The sequence below is a fragment of the Thalassophryne amazonica genome, chromosome 13, assembly GCF_902500255.1.
Source record: "Thalassophryne amazonica chromosome 13, fThaAma1.1, whole genome shotgun sequence".
Taxonomy (NCBI): domain Eukaryota; kingdom Metazoa; phylum Chordata; class Actinopteri; order Batrachoidiformes; family Batrachoididae; genus Thalassophryne; species Thalassophryne amazonica.
The window spans coordinates 4,695,083-4,713,231 of record NC_047115.1 but is presented as its reverse complement, the minus strand read 5'-3'; the positions used below and the strand labels follow the sequence as shown (position 1 = coordinate 4,713,231).

The 18,149-nt window shown below is 41.4% G+C and overlaps 1 protein-coding gene across 2 annotated transcripts in view; it reads left to right on the top strand.

Annotated features, from left to right (window-relative positions):
* ncoa4 (nuclear receptor coactivator 4) overlaps positions 1–18,149 on the top strand; it is a 51,347-nt gene that overhangs the window by 19,167 nt on the left and 14,031 nt on the right. For both annotated transcript variants that reach the window (XM_034184777.1, XM_034184776.1), the window contains exon 2: positions 12,867–12,987. In XM_034184777.1, the coding sequence (XP_034040668.1) occupies positions 12,867–12,987 (121 nt within the window). The remainder of the gene's footprint in view (positions 1–12,866; positions 12,988–18,149) is intronic.

Below are 18,149 nucleotides of genomic sequence, written 5' to 3'. Positions count from 1 at the left end.
ATAAAGATGTATGTGGGGTGCTTGTCTGAAAGAGCTGCTTGGTTGAAAAAGTGAACTGTCTAGTTTTGTTAATTTAAAAACTCAGGTGGTGGAAATCTGCTGTTGTACTGCAAGTCTTAAAGTCTACAGTCCTACTTAAAAAAAAAAAAAAAACAAAAAAAAAAAAACTGGCAGCAGTAATCTCTTCTGCCTGCAGCTGTGACAACAGCTCAAAGGTCAGCTGTTTATCAGCAGGCTGATAAACAGCTGACAGTGATGCGCTGCTCCCTGCTGCCGAGGCCACGCCCACACCGCTATCGACATGATGCCACTGCAGTGGAGGTCCAAACATGAAGGGGCCCGTTTGTGGTTACATCACTTTGTGGCACGTTGTGACCTGTGATAGCTGACTTTTTTTTTTTTCAACAGTCTTTTAAGTTCTGCATCAAAATCAACCATTCAAAAATACATCAGAGCCCCAACCCTACAACATAGGTACTGCATCACATAATAATTGAGCAAATACACAGAAAATAATGAATACAAAATAAATAAGATAAAAATATATTGGTAGAAATGAGTAAATAAAAATAAGTACAGAAAAATATAGTACTCCATGTATGCACAAACATCAACTTTTAAGTTGTAGATTATATATAATGGTTCAGCAGTTTGTTACTTCAGGGTCAGTGGTATCCATTTTTTCCCAAATATGCCAAGAAAGATCTCCATATGGTATAGAATGTCTGAGTACACCTGCTTGTGGTATAATGAATCTTCTCTAATACCAAATGGTGTGTGTGAGATCTTTAATCCACATCCTAAAAGTTGGAGAATACTTCCCCTTCCATTTCAGAAGTATGTCGCCTGGCTAGGAGAGATGCAAATCAATCAATCAATTAATCAATCAATTTTTTTATATAGCGCCAAATCACAACAAACAGTTGCCCCAAGGCGCTTTATATTGTAAGGCAAGGCCATACAATAATTATGTAAAACCCCAACGGTCAAAACGACCCCCTGTGAGCAAGCACTTGGCTACAGTGGGAAGGAAAAAACTCCCTTTTAACAGGAAGAAACCTCCAGCAGAACCAGGCTCAGGGAGGGGCAGTCTTCTGCTGGGACTGGTTGGGGCTGAGGGAGAGAACCAGGAAAAAGACATGCTATGGAGGGGAGCAGAGATCGATCACTAATGATTAAATGCAGAGTGGTGCATACAGAGCAAAAAGAGAAACAAACAGTGCATCATGGGAACCCCCCAGCAGTCTACGTCTATAGCAGCATAACTAAGGGATGGTTTAGGGTCACCTGATCCAGCCCTAACTATAAGCTTTAGCAAAAAGGAAAGTTTTAAGCCTAATCTTAAAAGTAGAGAGGGTGTCTGTCTCCCTGATCTGAATTGGGAGCTGGTTCCACAGGAGAGGAGCCTGAAAGCTGAAGGCTCTGCCTCCCATTCTACTCTTACAAACCCTAGGAACTACAAGTAAGCCTGCAGTCTGAGAGCGAAGCGCTCTATTGGGGTGATATGGTACTACGAGGTCCCTAAGATAAGATGGGACCTGATTATTCAAAACCTTATAAGTAAGAAGAAGAATTTTAAATTCTATTCTAGAATTAACAGGAAGCCAATGAAGAGAGGCCAATATGGGTGAGATATGCTCTCTCCTTCTAGTCCCCGTCAGTACTCTAGCTGCAGCATTTTGAATTAACTGAAGGCTTTTTAGGGAACTTTTAGGACAACCTGATAATAATGAATTACAATAGTCCAGCCTAGAGGAAATAAATGCATGAATTAGTTTTTCAGCATCACTCTGAGACAAGACCTTTCTGATTTTAGAGATATTGCGTAAATGCAAAAAAGCAGTCCTACATATTTGTTTAATATGTGCTTTGAATGACATATCCTGATCAAAAATGACTCCAAGATTTCTCACAGTATTACTAGAGGTCAGGGTAATGCCATCCAGAGTAAGGATCTGGTTAGACACCATGTTTCTAAGATTTGTGGGGCCAAGTACAATAACTTCAGTTTTATCTGAGTTTAAAAGCAGGAAATTAGAGGTCATCCATGTCTATATGTCTGTAAGACAATCCTACAGTTTAGCTAATTGGTGTGTGTCCTCTGGCTTCATGGATAGATAAAGCTGGGTATCATCTGCGTAACAATGAAAATTTAAGCAATACCGTCTAATAATACTGCCTAAGGGAAGCATGTATAAAGTGAATAAAATTGGTCCTAGCACAGAACCTTGTGGAACTCCATAATTAACTTTAGTCTGTGAAGAAGATTCCCCATTTACATGAACAAATTGTAATCTATTAGACAAATATGATTCAAACCACCGCAGCGCAGTGCCTTTAATACCTATGGCATGCTCTAATCTCTGTAATAAAATGTTATGGTCAACAGTATCAAAAGCAGCACTGAGGTCTAACAGAACAAGCACAGAGATGAGTCCACTGTCCGAGGCCATAAGAAGATCATTTGTAACCTTCACTAATGCTGTTTCTGTACTATGATGAATTCTAAAACCTGACTGAAACTCTTCAAATAGACCATTCCTCTGCAGATGATCAGTTAGCTGTTTTACAACTACCCTTTCAAGAATTTTTGAGAGAAAAGGAAGGTTGGAGATTGGCCTATAATTAGCTAAGATAGCTGGGTCAAGTGATGGCTTTTTAAGTAATGGTTTAATTACTGCCACCTTAAAAGCCTGTGGTACATAGCCAACTAACAAAGACAGATTGATCATATTTAAGATCGACGCATTAAATAATGGTAGGGCTTCCTTGAGCAGCCTGGTAGGAATGGGGTCTAATAAACATGTTGATGGTTTGGATGAAGTAACTAATGAAAATAACTGACAGAACAATCGGAGAGAAAGAGTCTAACCAAATACCGGCATCACTGAAAGCAGCCAAAGATAACGATACGTCTTTGGGATGGCTATGAGTAATTTTTTCTCTAATAGTTAAAATTTTGTTAGCAAAGAAAGTCATGAAGTCATTACTAGTTAAAGTTAATGGAATACTCAGCTCAATAGAGCTCTGACTGTCAGCCTGGCTACAGTGCTGAAAAGAAACCTGGGGTTGTTCTTATTTTCTTCAATTAGTGATGATTAGAAAGATGTCCTAGCTTTACGGAGGGCTTTTTTATAGAGCAACAGACTCTTTTTCCAGGCTAAGTGAAGATCTTCTAAATTAGTGAGACGCCATTTCCTCTCCAACTTATGCTTATATGCGAGCATATTCCCAGCCCAGCAACTCAGATGTATATCTTGTCGCCAAACATTGCCATGCTGGCAGAGGGTTATATGGGCACTTCTTAAACATCTGGCAAAGTTTTAAAAATTGATTTGCAAAAGTTATTCAATGCTGGACAAAGCCAGAACAAATGTGAAAAGGTAGCCGGTGTTTGCCTGCATCTGTCACAGCAAAGATCAATACTAGACGTAATTTTTAGCTCATAATTTGCACCACGCTTTACCAAAACTGGATCAACTTTAACTTTTGACCCCTGTACAAACTGAAACTGACCTTTGTCACAATTCTTGCTGTTTTTGCCCCATAACTCCAGAACATTCAGTCAGATTGTCCAAACTATACCTTTTTGGAATCATTATCATCAGACACATAATGTGGTATCACTTTCAATATGATTGGAAGATTTTTTTTCATTTTGACCCTGTGCAATTCTTCAATTGACCCCTACTTGGCCCCCTATTGAAAATTCAAATGGCTGAAGTTATTTTTCTACAATATGTACCAAAAAGTATACTCAGTCAAATTTTGGTGCTTGTAACCAGATTTGAACTATTCTTAGTTACCTGCTGTACTATAACAAGGGGATAAATATATCGTATAATGATATTGTTGGTTACAGTGACATCACCAATTCACCAGGGTGAATAACATCCACAGTAATGATAAAGTCGTACATGTAGGTCCACACAGTCTTTTGTCACATCATGCAGAATTCTAGTCTTTAGGTAGATCTTGGCATTCTCCAGGTTTTGAAACTGCCTCTCAGATTCCTTGTATGTGACATGAAGTCATGCGGGGTACCCCAGTCCCTATCTGTCCCCTTCTCTTCCACGGAGCAGCAGTTTCATTCTATGAAAGCGGATCTGGCTTGTGCGACACTCTGGATAATCTGGGAATATTGAGATGGTGGTTCCATTAAACTGATGAGGACTGGAGAACCCTGGCACGTCAAAGAACTTCCACACAGTCCTGTAGATAATGAGCCTTCACCACAGTGACATGGGAGTTAATCGTCTGGTTTCCACACATGCAGACTTCTGTATGAGCATCCAGCAGGACATCTTTATCCATTTTCAAAACTTCTTTCAGTAGTTTGGAGACCACCGCTGGAGTGCTTGAGCCTGTGGTCGTTCAGTATTTGGGTGTTGGAGCCCCTAACCGTCCCTTCAATGTCGAGACTAGAGACACTTCTCCTGTAATTTGGTCACCCCCCCCTCATGTATTCCTACTTTGTTTATCATATAAATCACATCGTCTAAGCATGAATAAAGCCAACGTTCTGTTTCCCGTATGGTTGTTTTCATTGTATCCACCTCGGAGCGGATTGCTGCTGTATTATTTGTCACTTCTACTTAACTCTGATTTCACCATTTCAAATTCCTCAGTCAGGGCAGTCTTCAATTCTGACTTGAACAGTGTAGTAATGTCTTCTTTCAGCGACGTAAGGATTTTGACTTTCAGGTTTGCTCTCTCTGGTTGGGGAGAGGTTGTGCGCTTTCTGTGTGGTGAAGCACTCGATCCTGTAGGAATTTGTGTTTTTGCAAATTGCTGGCCATTAGTGTGGCGAAATCAACAATGAACTAAACAGAAGTGGGAACAATGAACTTAAAAAAGATATTAAATTTAAACCTAAATTTCAGCAGAGCATGTCATATGTGCTCACCAGCACGCCCCCCCCCCCCACCCAATTTTTTACTATTTCAGGTAATATTGACTTAATTTATAAAAAGTGGTGCTTTACAGTGCTCTCATTAAAATACAAAAACTAAGAAGTGAAGTAATGTCCCAATGGAAAGAAAATGCCACAAGCAGGAACTTAAGAAAAACTCAACTTTATTTATATAGCACTTCAAAACAACTGTAGTTGAAAACAAAGTGCTGTCATAAAACAATTAAAAGCAATAAAATAAATAAGAACAATTGCTTCATTGTTTTTAAAAGCAATTAGAAGCAATACAATAAATAAAAGCAAGCCATAAAACACTAAAACAAAACAGTCTCATGCAGAGTTAAAAGCCAGGGTTAAAAATGGGTTTTAAGACTGGTTTTAAAAATGGACAGTGAGGAGGCTGTCTGTTAAGTGGAAGCTTGTTCCGTCATTTTGGAACAGCAGTGGAAAATGCTGTGTCCCCTGAACAACAAAAAATTAACATCTGACTCAAACAAGGACAGCAGTAAATTAACCTAGCTGCAAATTATAACTGTGTGTGGGGGGCTTCAGGGTTCCCCCAGACATTTTTAGTGTAATGGTGGTATTGGCAACTATCACCTGACGCACGGTCTTGTATAAAGTACCTCAAAGTGATACTTGAGTGAAAGTACAAGTATCGTACCATAAAACAATTTTGGTAAAAGTTAAAGTCACCTTTTAAAAATATTACTTGAGGAAAGTCTTAAAGTATCTGACATTTACTGTAAAGTATCAAAAGTAAATTTCTCATATAAAATGTACTTTAAGTAAAAGTATGGAGTAAAAGTAAAATCCAAAACGAGTGGAGAGTGAAACGGACAAAAAGGTGTGTCTGGAGAAACCTATAAAAGTCTAGATCAGTCGGTGTTGGTGACGGGATGAGTGAGCAACAGGTGGATGTATATAGCTGTAAATAAAGTTGCGGTTCTTTTTCCTGGAAGACACACACACACTCTTCTGTTAAACACAGCAGCCAGACTCATGTGAAACAGAACAGTCATTTATAGCTACACAGTGGTGCCAAATTTAAGGAAAGTTTAAAAAAAAAAAAAACGCAATGGAAGCATCACCACAACCAACCACTGCAAAGCAAACATCTGAGAATTTTGATTAAAAAAAAATTCAGTGAATAATGGTTTATCAAAGTAGCTGATTGATTTTTATCTGTAATGGTTTTGGTGGCAGCAGAATAAGCAGCACGCAGGGACCTCTGCAGCTGGAGGTCAGTGACATGACCCAGTTTGACCTGGCTGCAGCAGATACATTATTTTATGGCCCAGGCACACGACGATTCCTTGAGAAAAGGTGGACGAAAGAGCTTTATCACTGGACAGTCTATGAAGCAAGAGCTCAAAAGGGATGAAAGAGGAAATTAACAAAACCAAAGCTCACAATCTCAACGCATTAAATGAAATGCACCTGGAGCCACAGCGTGAGCAGTGTGTGTCTGCATCTCTGAATTCCAGGACTCGGCGCTGGGACGGAACTCATCACCTGAGTCCTGCAGAAACTGCAAACAGAATCTGTGGAGATCTGTGCGCACGTCGGTGGACCACCTGCTCTGGTTCCTCGTCCAGAACAAAAGAGGGATCAACTCCTTCGTCATCAGAATCCTCACTGTGCTGCGCGCTTGCACCAAAGAAAAAAAAAACAGGTGTTCCGTGGTCACTGCTGTATCACTGTTACGTTACTAAGCCATATACAACCCCTGGCAATAATTATGGAATCACCGGCCTCGGAGGATGTTCATTCAGTTGTTTAATTTTGTAGAAAAAAAAAAGATCACAGACATGACACAAAACTAAAGTCATTTCAAATGGCAACTTTCTGGCTTTAAGAAACACTATAAGAAATCAGGAAAAATAATTGTGGCAGTCAGTAACGGTTACTTTTTTTAGACCAAGCAGAGGGAAAAAAATATGGACTCACTCAAATAATTAATTGTATCCACACAAAATATTAATTCTTCCCTATATAAGGTACCTGAGCCCATTGAACCTGCCCCCCCCCAGATAAAAAAAAAAAATGCAAACAGGCTGAGTTGGATCTGTAATTTGTGACGGTACATGAACGCAGCAGCAGACACAGCGCTCACAAACTGGCTTCTGCACTGTGTGAAAACATTCAGCTGCTCCAACGAAGTCAAATTAAGCATTAACGTGACAAAAACTAAACAAACGATTTAAAAAAAAAAAAAAAAAAAAAGTCAAGAACGACAGCAAAACGAAACACGGACGAATTGAGGCTTTCATTGCCTTTTCAAATTTTTCAACAGTTTAAAAATTGTGACGAAGCTCCAGCTGCAGGAACGAAGCTGCACAAAGGTTAAACGATGCCAACGAAAGTCCAGATTTCTTGTTTCTTCAGGGCTTCGTTGCCCTTCGTTAAGTGCTGTGTGACTGGGCCATTAGATGTGGGGATGGAGCAGTTGTCTATCTGGGTGGCTGCCATCCAGGATCCAAGATGATTCCATAGTGTGATGGATGCGTTGATGCTTCTTTTATGCTGCTGTACGAGGTCTATTAGATAATAAACCGACCCTTTTTATTTTATTTTTTTTAACTATATGGATTTGATTACACCAATCATGCTTTAACCCTCGTGCACATGCGTGAGTTTTTTTCATGCGTGTCGGTAACGTCATTTCCCTGTGGGCATGCCTTGAGTGAGATGTGGTCCAGCCCTCTCGGCTGAATTCCTTTGTTTCACACACTGCTCGAGACGGCGTGCGTTGCTTTATCAAAATTTTTTCTGGACCTGTGAGGAATATCCGAGTGGACACTATTCGAGAAATTAAGCTGGTTTTCGGTGAAAAGTTTAATGGCTGATGAGAGATTATGGGGTGTTTCTGTCAGTGTAAGGACTTCCCATGGAGCGGGACGTCGTGCAGCACTTCCAGGCGTCGGCCTGTTTCAACCTGAAAACATCCTAATTTAAGGCTTAATTCACCCAGGACGTCATGAGAGAACAGAGAAGATTCAGAACAGGCCGGCATGAGGACATTCCACTGTTTAAGGACATTTTTTAATGAAAGACATGCGCGCAAATTCGCAGAGTCATTTCTGTGACGACTCGGCGAATCTGTGTGCACCGCGACAGGAAAAACACCTCCATGTTGAAAACCATTTGTAAAATTCAGGCGGCTTTTGATGGCTTTCAACAAGTGAGTAACTGAGAAATTGTTTAACAGCTTGGGCATGTTCCAACTTGCCCGTTAAGATTTCCAACAGAGGTGTTTTTCCTGTCACGACCCCCCGCGGTCGGGTCCGGCCCGACATGCGACTCTGCCCGCACGTTCTTTCAATACAAAATGTCCGTTAACAATGGAATGTCCGAATAAACTCCTCATGCCAACTTCTTCTGAAAGTTCTCTGTTCTCTAACGACTTACTGGGTCAACAGAGCCTGAAATGTGGACGTTTTTAACTTGAACCGGTGAGACGCTGCCGCCTCGAAGCGCAGATCGCCATCAGGCGCCGTGGGCCGTCCTTACGGCGACACTACCAGACCAAAATCTCTCATCAGCTGTTAAAATTTTTACCGAAAACCAGCTGAATTTATCGAATGGTGTCCACTCAGTTGTGCCTTACAGTTTTGTAAAAATTTTGATCAAACAAAGCAGCAGTCTCTGAGCCATTCCTAAACAATGAAAAAATCGACGAGAGGGTGGGCCACTCCTCACTCAAAGACTGCCCACAGGCGAATGACGTAACCGACAGGCGTGAAAAAACTCTCGCATGCCCACGAGGGTTCAAGCATGTCTGACGTAATCACACGTGATTCAAATCCATATGGTTTTTGAAAAAATAAGGTCGAATACTTTTCTAATAGACCTCGTATGTGGTGTTGCCCCCCAGTGGCAAACAAAAGGTTAAAAAAAAAAAAAACATGAAGAAGGCCCATTTTAAATGGTAAAAAATACTGATAGACCAAGATGTGTTTTTTCTTCTTCTTCTCCACACTGCTCTGTTTCTCAGTGACAGAAGAATGAAGAGTTTTTGAACTGATATGGGTTGTTGGCAACATTCTCTTAAAATATCTGTGGGGTTAGAATGCTTTCATCCCACCAGGTTATGGTTGGCTGACTAAGAGCGGGACATAATGCAACAGGAAAATCCTCCTGATACTGATTCATGCGTAGAACAAAAACACATGGATCCAGTAAATCCGTCTCTCAGGATTCTAATGAATCAGGTCTGTGGTCACGCCAAAGCCACACAAACTATCTTTTGGTCGTGTGGACCATAGACATTATGTTACTGAAATCACTGCAGCTCCCACAATTTGTGACATCCTGTGGTTTAGAACGGGTATTAGTGGAGGCTAGGCGAGGTTAACAGCCCACGTGATGCTGCTAAATTTTAATCTTTAGTGTGATGAAACAAGAAATCACTTCGCACATCCCTTGACGACAGGTGCGTAAGAGAAGGCACAAAGGCTGCAAAACAAACAAAAAAACTCTCGCACACTGCCTCACTTGCAACAAAAGAGTGAATTTAATCACGCAAACAAGCAAGATCAGATTGCCTGATGATGGCCTTTGGCCGAAATGTTACTTGCTTGTTTGCTTGATTAAATTCACTCTTGTGTTGTGTTGCAAGTGAGGCAGTGTGCGAGAGTTTTTTTTTTTTTTTTTTTTTAGCAATCTTTAGTGTGATGAAAATTTAAAAATAGGCAAGCGAACTCAATGTTTTTGTCCGTTAGCTTTTATTTGTGTGGTTGGTGGGCCGATACGGCAAACGTATAACAGTTAACTTGTGTTTTTGCTCAGAGCACAACGAACATTTTTCACACATAAAACACATTTAAACATGGCTTTAAAATAAGCCAATTTTATAAGGACAGTTTTATATATATATATATATATATATATATATATATATATATATATATATATATATATATATAATTTCCTTTTTATGTCTGAAACAGTGTTTAGTTTGCAGAAATAAGCTTGACTACATATGAACAGTAATTGTGGAAAGCAGCACAATACACAGTCATGAAAATTTAAATTTGCATGCATCTGCTGCACTTTGCACGCGAGCCGTAATGGGGGGGGGGGGGTGAAAAGCTTTGGGAGCTACACTCACAATTTCCACTGCTTTCCCTTTTCAACCCAGTATGCCAGCACACACTTGGGCATTAAAATTATTCTGCCGTGATAAATAAACACAGAACACACAAATGTCAACACCCGGGCCCTAAGTCCGTCACAGTTTCAACATTGCTGTTCTCACTGGACACACACACACCAGACATCCACGGTACATTCGTCAGTGATAACACCGATCCTTAAAGAGCCGGTGTTGCAGACTGAACGGTCGCCCCCTAAAATGGGTCCGCCCTGCTTTTACTGTGCATGTGTCATTTGGGACCGCAGCAGCACATCTGAGTCTGACTCTCTCCACCCAAAGACATCAAATGGATTAATGGGATTATTAACCATCAGATGATGAAGGTAAAACCTCCTTAATCATTCTAAAATCAGTTTGAAGCAGAAACGAGGTGATAATCGGTGACGCTTTGAAATGATGGAGGTGCAGTGAACGCAACAGATAGCAGCTCATGTAGCTGTGGTGCTCTGAAATAATACTGAATTTATGTGGAAATGATTGTTGTAGAAAAGCTTCAGATATCTGGCTGAGACAAATGATGACTGGAGGCCGTTTGAAGCAGAAACAAGGTGATAATCAGTGAACTGTGGCTAAAGACGCATGCGTAGTGAAGGCAGGGTGGACCCATTTTTAGGGGGGACTGTTCAGTCTGTGACACCGGTGTTAGTCTTCTAAATAGCTGTTTGTCCATCACTGTGAGTTAGTTGGCAAAAAATGTTACATACAGTTGGGTCAGCATGAGAATGGAGCAATTCCCATATGTTGGATTTTAATTGTGGAGCTTCCACACAGAGGGGCTGACTGTGCACGTTTTCCCACCAACAAAGAATGGAGAGGTCTGTAATTTTTATCGTAGGTTCACCTCAACTGTGAGAGACAGAATCTAAAAAAAATCCAGTAAATCACATTGTATGATTTTTAAATAATTTGCATTTTGTTGCATAATATAAGTATTTGACCCCCTAGAAAAACTGAGCTTAACAATTGGTACAGAAACATTTGTCTGCCATTACAGAGGTCAGACGTTTCCTGTGGTTCTTGATCAAGTTTTCACACACTGCAGCAGGGATTTTGGTCCACTCCTCCATACAGATCTTCTCCAAATCTTTGAGGTTTGGAGTTTCAGCTCCTTCCAAAGATTATCTATTGAGTTCAGGTCTGGAGACTGGCCAGGGCACTCCAGGACCTTGGAATGCTTCTTACTGAGCCCCTCCTTAGTTGCCCTGGCTGTGTGTTTTGGGTCACTGTCATGCTGGAAGACCCAGCCATGACCTATCGTCAATGCTCTTAGTGAGGGAAGGCGGTTGTTTGCCAGAATCTCGCAATACATGATCCCATCCATCCTCCCTTCAATACGGTGCGGTCGTCCTGTCCACTTTGCAGGAGAGCACCCCCAGAGTATGATGTTTCCACCCCCATGCTTCACGATTGGGATGGTTTTCTTGGGGTTGTTCTCATCCTCTAAACATGGTAAGTGGAGTTGATTCCAGAAAGCTCTATTCTGGTCTCATCTGACTACATGACCTTCTCCCATGCCTCCTCTGGATCATCCAGGTGGTCATCGGTGAACTTCAAAGGGGCCTGGACATGTGTTGGCTTGAGCAGGGGGACCTTGCTGCCCTGCAGGATTTTAAACCATGACGGCATCATGTTACTAATGTAATCTGTGTCTGTGGCCCCAGCTCTCTTCAGGTCATTGGCCAGGTCCTCCTGTGTAGTTCTGAGCTTTCTCAGAATCATCCTTACCCCACAAAGTGAGATCTTGCATGGAATCCCAGACCGAGGGAGATTGATAGTCATCTTGTGTTTCTTCCACTTTCTAATAAATAATCATAACAGTTGTTGTCTTCTACCAAGCTGCTTGCCTGTTGTCCTGTAGTTCATCCCAGCCTTGTGCAGGTCTACAGTTTTGTCCCTGGTGTCCTTAGACAGCTCTTTGATCTTGGCTATGGTGGACAGGTTGGAGTGTGATTGATTGAGTGTGTGAACAGGTGTCTTTTATACAGGTGCAATTAATACAGGTAAAGAGTGCAGAATAAGAGGGCTTCTTAAAGAAAAATTAACAGGTCTGTGAGAGACAGAATTCTTGCTGGTTGGTAGGTGTTCAAATACTTATTTTATGCAACAAAATGCAAATTAATTATTTAAAAATCATACAATGTGATTTTTAGATTCTGTCTCTCACAGTTGAAGTGTACCTACGATAAAAATGACAAACCTCTACATTCTTTGTAGATGGGGAAAACCTGCAAAACTGACAGGGGGTCAAATACTTATTTTCCCCACTGTATATGACATGTATTAACACTGCACTGAGCACTAAAAATGAAAATCCATTTATATCTTGGTGTGCTTTTGAAACAAACTTTCACAGTATATTAATTACTTTAATGCTTTTGCAAACGAAAAGTTTCTGTGGTACATACCGCTGCACTCTAAGAGGAGAATTCTGGCCTTCATCGGTCTGGGCTGGATTCTTCCACCTCCTCACTCAGGGCCACAATAAATTTAAATACAATTTTAAAAAGCATCCAACCTTACAGGATGTGTGTTTGGACTTCTTATTATAAATGAGTTATTGTTTACACTGTGGGGGTGGTCACCACATGGATAGTGCACTTGGTTACAGTGTGGAAGGTTCCCATAATGTGGAGTTGCCAAATCGACATGCAGATTCTCCTTGGATTTGCTGTGGCGACCCCAAGTGAAAACAAGCGAGCAGCCAAAGGGACTTGTATTATTATTTAAACTACCTCGCGTTGAAGACGTATGTATTTACACGGCTGAGTTTTGTTTTTTCTTCCCGTTTGTGTGCAGCATGGCGGAGGCGGCAGCCCTGAGCGGACTGAAGCGGTGCCGCCAGGCCCAGGATCAGCTGGAGGACGCCATCAGTGCGGTGATGAGGGCGGAGCAGCAGCTGCGAGAGAACGCCAGAGAGGTCAGTGTCTTTGTCAGTCGTCTGTGTGATCGAGGTGATGTCACTGTGTGGGAGTGATGTCAGAGTGTGGCTGGGATTAGACTCCATCAGCGCTAAGTCATTGTGTGCAGTGAGCCACAGCTCAAAGCCTGTAAACCTCCTGGGATCTGAGCTGCAGGTGCGGGAGGAGGAGGCTGAGGTATAAAAGAGCGTGTGGAGGAAGTTGTGTTTTAGAGCTTCACCTGCAGCTTCAGGTAACATCTGTCCTTTGAATAATCGTTAGCAAAGTGGCCGTTAAAGTTTCGTGGCTTTAATTGATGAGAGAATGGTGCAGGCTTGACTTTTAGTCACATGGTTCTGCTGGTGGACCTGCAGTCTTCAGGACGCCGACACGCTGATAGCATGTTGTTGTTTGTCTGTGGGGTTAACGCCAAACTGATGATTTCAGCAGCTAATAAGATCCAGAGTTTGAGCTGTGTGTTTCTTTGTGACCTTTGACCTCATGACTGTGGTTCCAAAGTTTAACAACTAGCAGAAATGCTTTGGTCAGACATATTGATCTTTTCAAAGCCAAGTGGACATTCAGCCACTGAATGAGCTGACGTGCTTCTGGTCATGACTAACAGCGGCAGATAAATGGTCAGCTGACGCGTCCCGTTTACTGGAGTCAGACAGGAAGCAGTTTGCTGAGCGCTAACAAAACAAGCTGCTCCGCTTACAGCAGGTGGAACATGGGGTGTGGCATGCAACGCTTCAGTGATGGAGTGATATTTTTAATTTGTATAAACTAAAAATGGAGTGAGTGTTTGGATTCAGGTTATCATGATACCAAAAATGTAGTCGTCTATACAAATGCTAGTGAAATTCTCTGCAGTAAAAAAAAAAAAAGACCAAATGATAAAATGGTGTTTAGATCAGGCCAATCAGGAAAAAATGTTTTCCTTTAACATAAAAAAAAAAAAATTCAAGTAGGGTTGTGTGTTTGGTTGCGTGCTGGTGTCGCCAACCGAACAGTCCCCCCTAAAAATGGGTCCGCCCTGCCTTCACTGCGCATACGCTATCAGCCGCGGTTCACTGATTATCACCTCATTTTTGCTTCAAACTGCCTCCAGTCATCTGTCTCAGCCACAGATATCTGAAGCTTTTCTACAACAATCATTTCCACATAAATTACATGATTACATGATCTGCTACTGCATTTGCTGCGCCTCCGTCATTTCAGTCAGTAGCGACTCACTGATTATCGCCTCGTTTCTGCTTAAAATGGCCTCATTTCTGCTTACAACTGACTCTAGAATGATTTAAGAGGTTTTACTTTGTCATCTGATGGTTAATAATCACATTAATCCATTTGATTGCTTTGGGTGAAGAGACTCAGACTCACAGGAGCTGCTGAGCTCTGAAATGACGCATGTGCAGTGGAGGCAGGGGGGACCAATTTTGGGGGTGGGGGGTGTTCGGGCTGCGACATTGAATGTCACACTTTATTTTGTTTATTCTGTTTAAATATTGTGGGATGTGTGTTTCATACATGTCTAGCTACTAGGGCTGTGCTGTATCATACAGTCCACAATAATACCAATATACATTTTTACGTGATTAAAGAAGTGTCATATCATGGTGTACGTAGTAGCTGGGTTTCTGTTACAGGGTAATGGAGGAGCAAGATGGCATGGGTTTGTTTGGCAAACTGTCCGCTCTGTTTGTGGGTTGTTTTACTGTTTTTGTTTAGTTAGCAGTTTCTCTTCTCCTGGTTTTTAACATCAAGCAGTATGGCCCATGAAAGCAGCTGTTTTGTTTTTTTTCTTTTGTCATCATTCTTGAGAAATGAGTGACAGCGTGTGCGCACATGTGGGTTAGGGGAGAGGCAGCAAGAGGCATTCATAATAAATCATCTTGTGAGGACAGATGCTGTATCTGATAGTCCACAGGCCAAGCAGGTTTTTGGTTTTGCTTAAGGAGACTAAACAACACTTACAGTCCAGCCTCATTGTAGTGTGGCCCCCAGGGTGGTCACTGTAGCCAGGTAGGGCTCAGTGAAGGATTCCACAGGGCTCAAAATTTAAAAAGCACCAAGTATACCACATTTTTCTGATCATAAAGATTGCAAAGAGGTATGCAGTAAAACTCACAAACCATCATTGTATAAAATGGATATTCACACTCGCCAGACAAAAGCAAAATTCTCAATGCTTTTGTGTGGTAAACACCGAATATAATGGATTTTGTATAACAGATTTTCTCATCAGACAAAACGTCCCATCCGAATGCAATGTGTGTCCATTAAAACCCCTCACGTGTACCGGACAGAGCAGTCTGGACATGCCCAGTGACAGAGGTACGAAATGAAGTTCAGCACTGACACTCGCCGATTGGAGGAAAGTGGGACCGTATTTCTGTGATTACAAGACTGGCCGTTTATTTTTTTCAAACCGTGCTCAGACCCAGGACCTAAATGATGCAGGACGTAATTCAAGACTGGTGATGTCATTGCATGACCACAGAGCTGTAGAAGTTGAAGTCTGGCTTTAGGATTTTAAGGTACCACTCCGCAGTGGACTTAGAAAAAAGAGCGATTCCACCAAATGTCATCTTTTTAATGCGCGTAATGTCCGGCACTTATTTAAGGCAGGTGTTAATTTTTTTTCAGATGAAGTTTTCACCCGGTCATGAAATGAGGCTGGTCCTGATTCAAGGTCGGTCTTTAATCAAGGAAATATTTAGGCCTAATTGGTGCTGGGGAATCCCTGTACATCGTTCGGCGCCTCCTGACTGTAAATAATCTGACATACACATAATGGACTTTGTCCGTTTTATACATATAACAGATTTTGATTAATTCACTGGTCCACCTGAATCAATTATATGTGCATTTTACTGTAGTTTGTACTAACTGTGAGTGAATGTTATGGGGTAAAAACGCCAAAAATGGTGACAATGGTCATTTTCAGTTTGTACGTTCAAAGGTTAAAGGACAGGTCGCTCTGGAATCATGACAGTTTAGATTTAGGCTGTTAGTGAACACCCGGGATTACTTTGTGCACTTCCGTCACCGGTTTCAAAGTATACAGCAATCGCAGCAAACGCCTATAGAGACGTCCTAAGATGTTACCGACAGCTGACCTTGTTACGAGAAGCGTCCCAGCGTGTGCTTCAATGGAAAGTAGCTGCTGCTGACGTTAAGAACTGATTAATTCCAAAGTTTACACAAATGTGACGTTGTGTTCTGGCGACTCGTTTTTAAATGAAAACTCTACATTTTGTTGTCACAGTAAAATGTTTCTGTACATCTACACAGCCTGTTTAAAAAATGCTAATAAGTGTTGTATATAACTGAAAAGTTGAATAAATATATATATCTGTGTCATCACGGAGACATTCCACGTCCATTGAGCAGCAATAAACAGCTGGCATGTGGGTTAAAACAGTGTAACAGCTGTTTTAACCCACATGCCAGCTGTTTTTCTTTTAAGGGATTATTCAACATTAATTCTTTTAAAAAGTTCCTTATAGAGGTTGACAGTTTCATGATTTTTTTTTTTTTTTTGAGAGTCTACAAGCTTAATACTGATTTTTATTTATATATATATATATATATATATATATATATATATAATATATACGCACACACACACACAGGGTTCTAGCTAGCGCAAACTTGCATTATGGCCCGTTACGCTTATTTTCAATACAGCGTTATTATGTTCAGAGTTTAAGGATCCAGTGACCAATTTCATATTTATTTACTTTAAGACTCAATAAAATGTTGTTCAATTTCAATTTAATCCGCTTATAAAGCACCAAATTGCAACAAAAGCCGTCTCAAGGTGCCTCACATAGAACAGTTCAACATAAAAAAAATTCAAATTCCTAATTAAAAACAGAAGTATAAGAATGAAACATAACAAAATAAAAACTACTCCATAAGAAAGAGAATAAAAATAGGTTTTAAGTCTTGACTTAAAAATGTCCACGGTCTCCGACTGCCTCACTGAGGACCGTGTACTGGCTAACCCAGAATGAGATTGGCCGCTCAACAAACTTCTCCAGCCTTCTGGACATGATGAAGGGACTTGGGTTGTCGTACCTGGCTTTTCCCCTTTGGGTACCCCTAGAATGGCCAATTTTTATCTTAAATTTTCAAAAGCCCCCCGGTCCTTGACATTACCACTACGCTAAAATTTTATCCTAGCTAGAACCCTAGATAGATAGTTCAAATTCAGCCAGTAGTCCATCTAAATTGGGGGTTAAAACGACTGCTACACACCACATCCACAGACTCGCTCTCAAAAAAAAAAGTGCCACTGAAAAGAACACAAAGCAAAAGATGAAAAAACTTTACATTCCACTCACCCAGTGTAAAGATTTCCAAATTAGTCCACAACAAAAAGAAGCCCTCATGCACATGTCATGTGCACAGTTGCAATGCGATCGTCAGCCATGGAATGGTCCTCAGATCCACAGCCAGAGATCATTTTCCAGTTCCACTCAGCCAGAGGATAATGTCCAGGTCCACTCACTCTCGGGTTCTGATCGCATGCACAATGTCCAATCGCAGCGCTGCCTTCAACTCAACTTCTGTCAGGATCGTGGCACATTACAGACTCCATTATCTCCTGAAAATAGCGTCTTCTGAGTTTTTCCAATATGAGACATACATCTGCGTGTCCAGACACGTCCATGATCACAGCAGCATCACCACACTTTAAGCTCCAAAATCCGACAGACTCTGAAAAAGTTACGTTTCGGGGTGAAGTGTGCATATGAACCTCCGAATGCAGTACAAATGTAGGTGGTACACAGTAAGAGTACCTGGGCAGCTGCCAGGATGCAGTTAAAAACGATAATGCACTCACAAGCTGTACAGTTGCGGGCCGATTGCAGTTTGGCAGAACATATTCCAGCAGCACTCAAGGTGCACTCGAATTTCCTGAATGTGTTTGAACACACCACCATCTGCATGCATCACCATGGTGTGTTCAGGTGCTTTCTCGAAATTTGGGAAGGGTGGAAGCATGCCGAAGGCCCCCTAAATGCAATCAGAATGTCACGAATGCCATTTTCACGCCGTCCGATTGTTTAGAATGCAGTTGACTCCCATGTGATGAACATGAGCAAAACATTTCAGAGCAGCCACACGAATGTGCCCGACTGTTTAGACCAGGGGTCACCAGCCCTCTTCC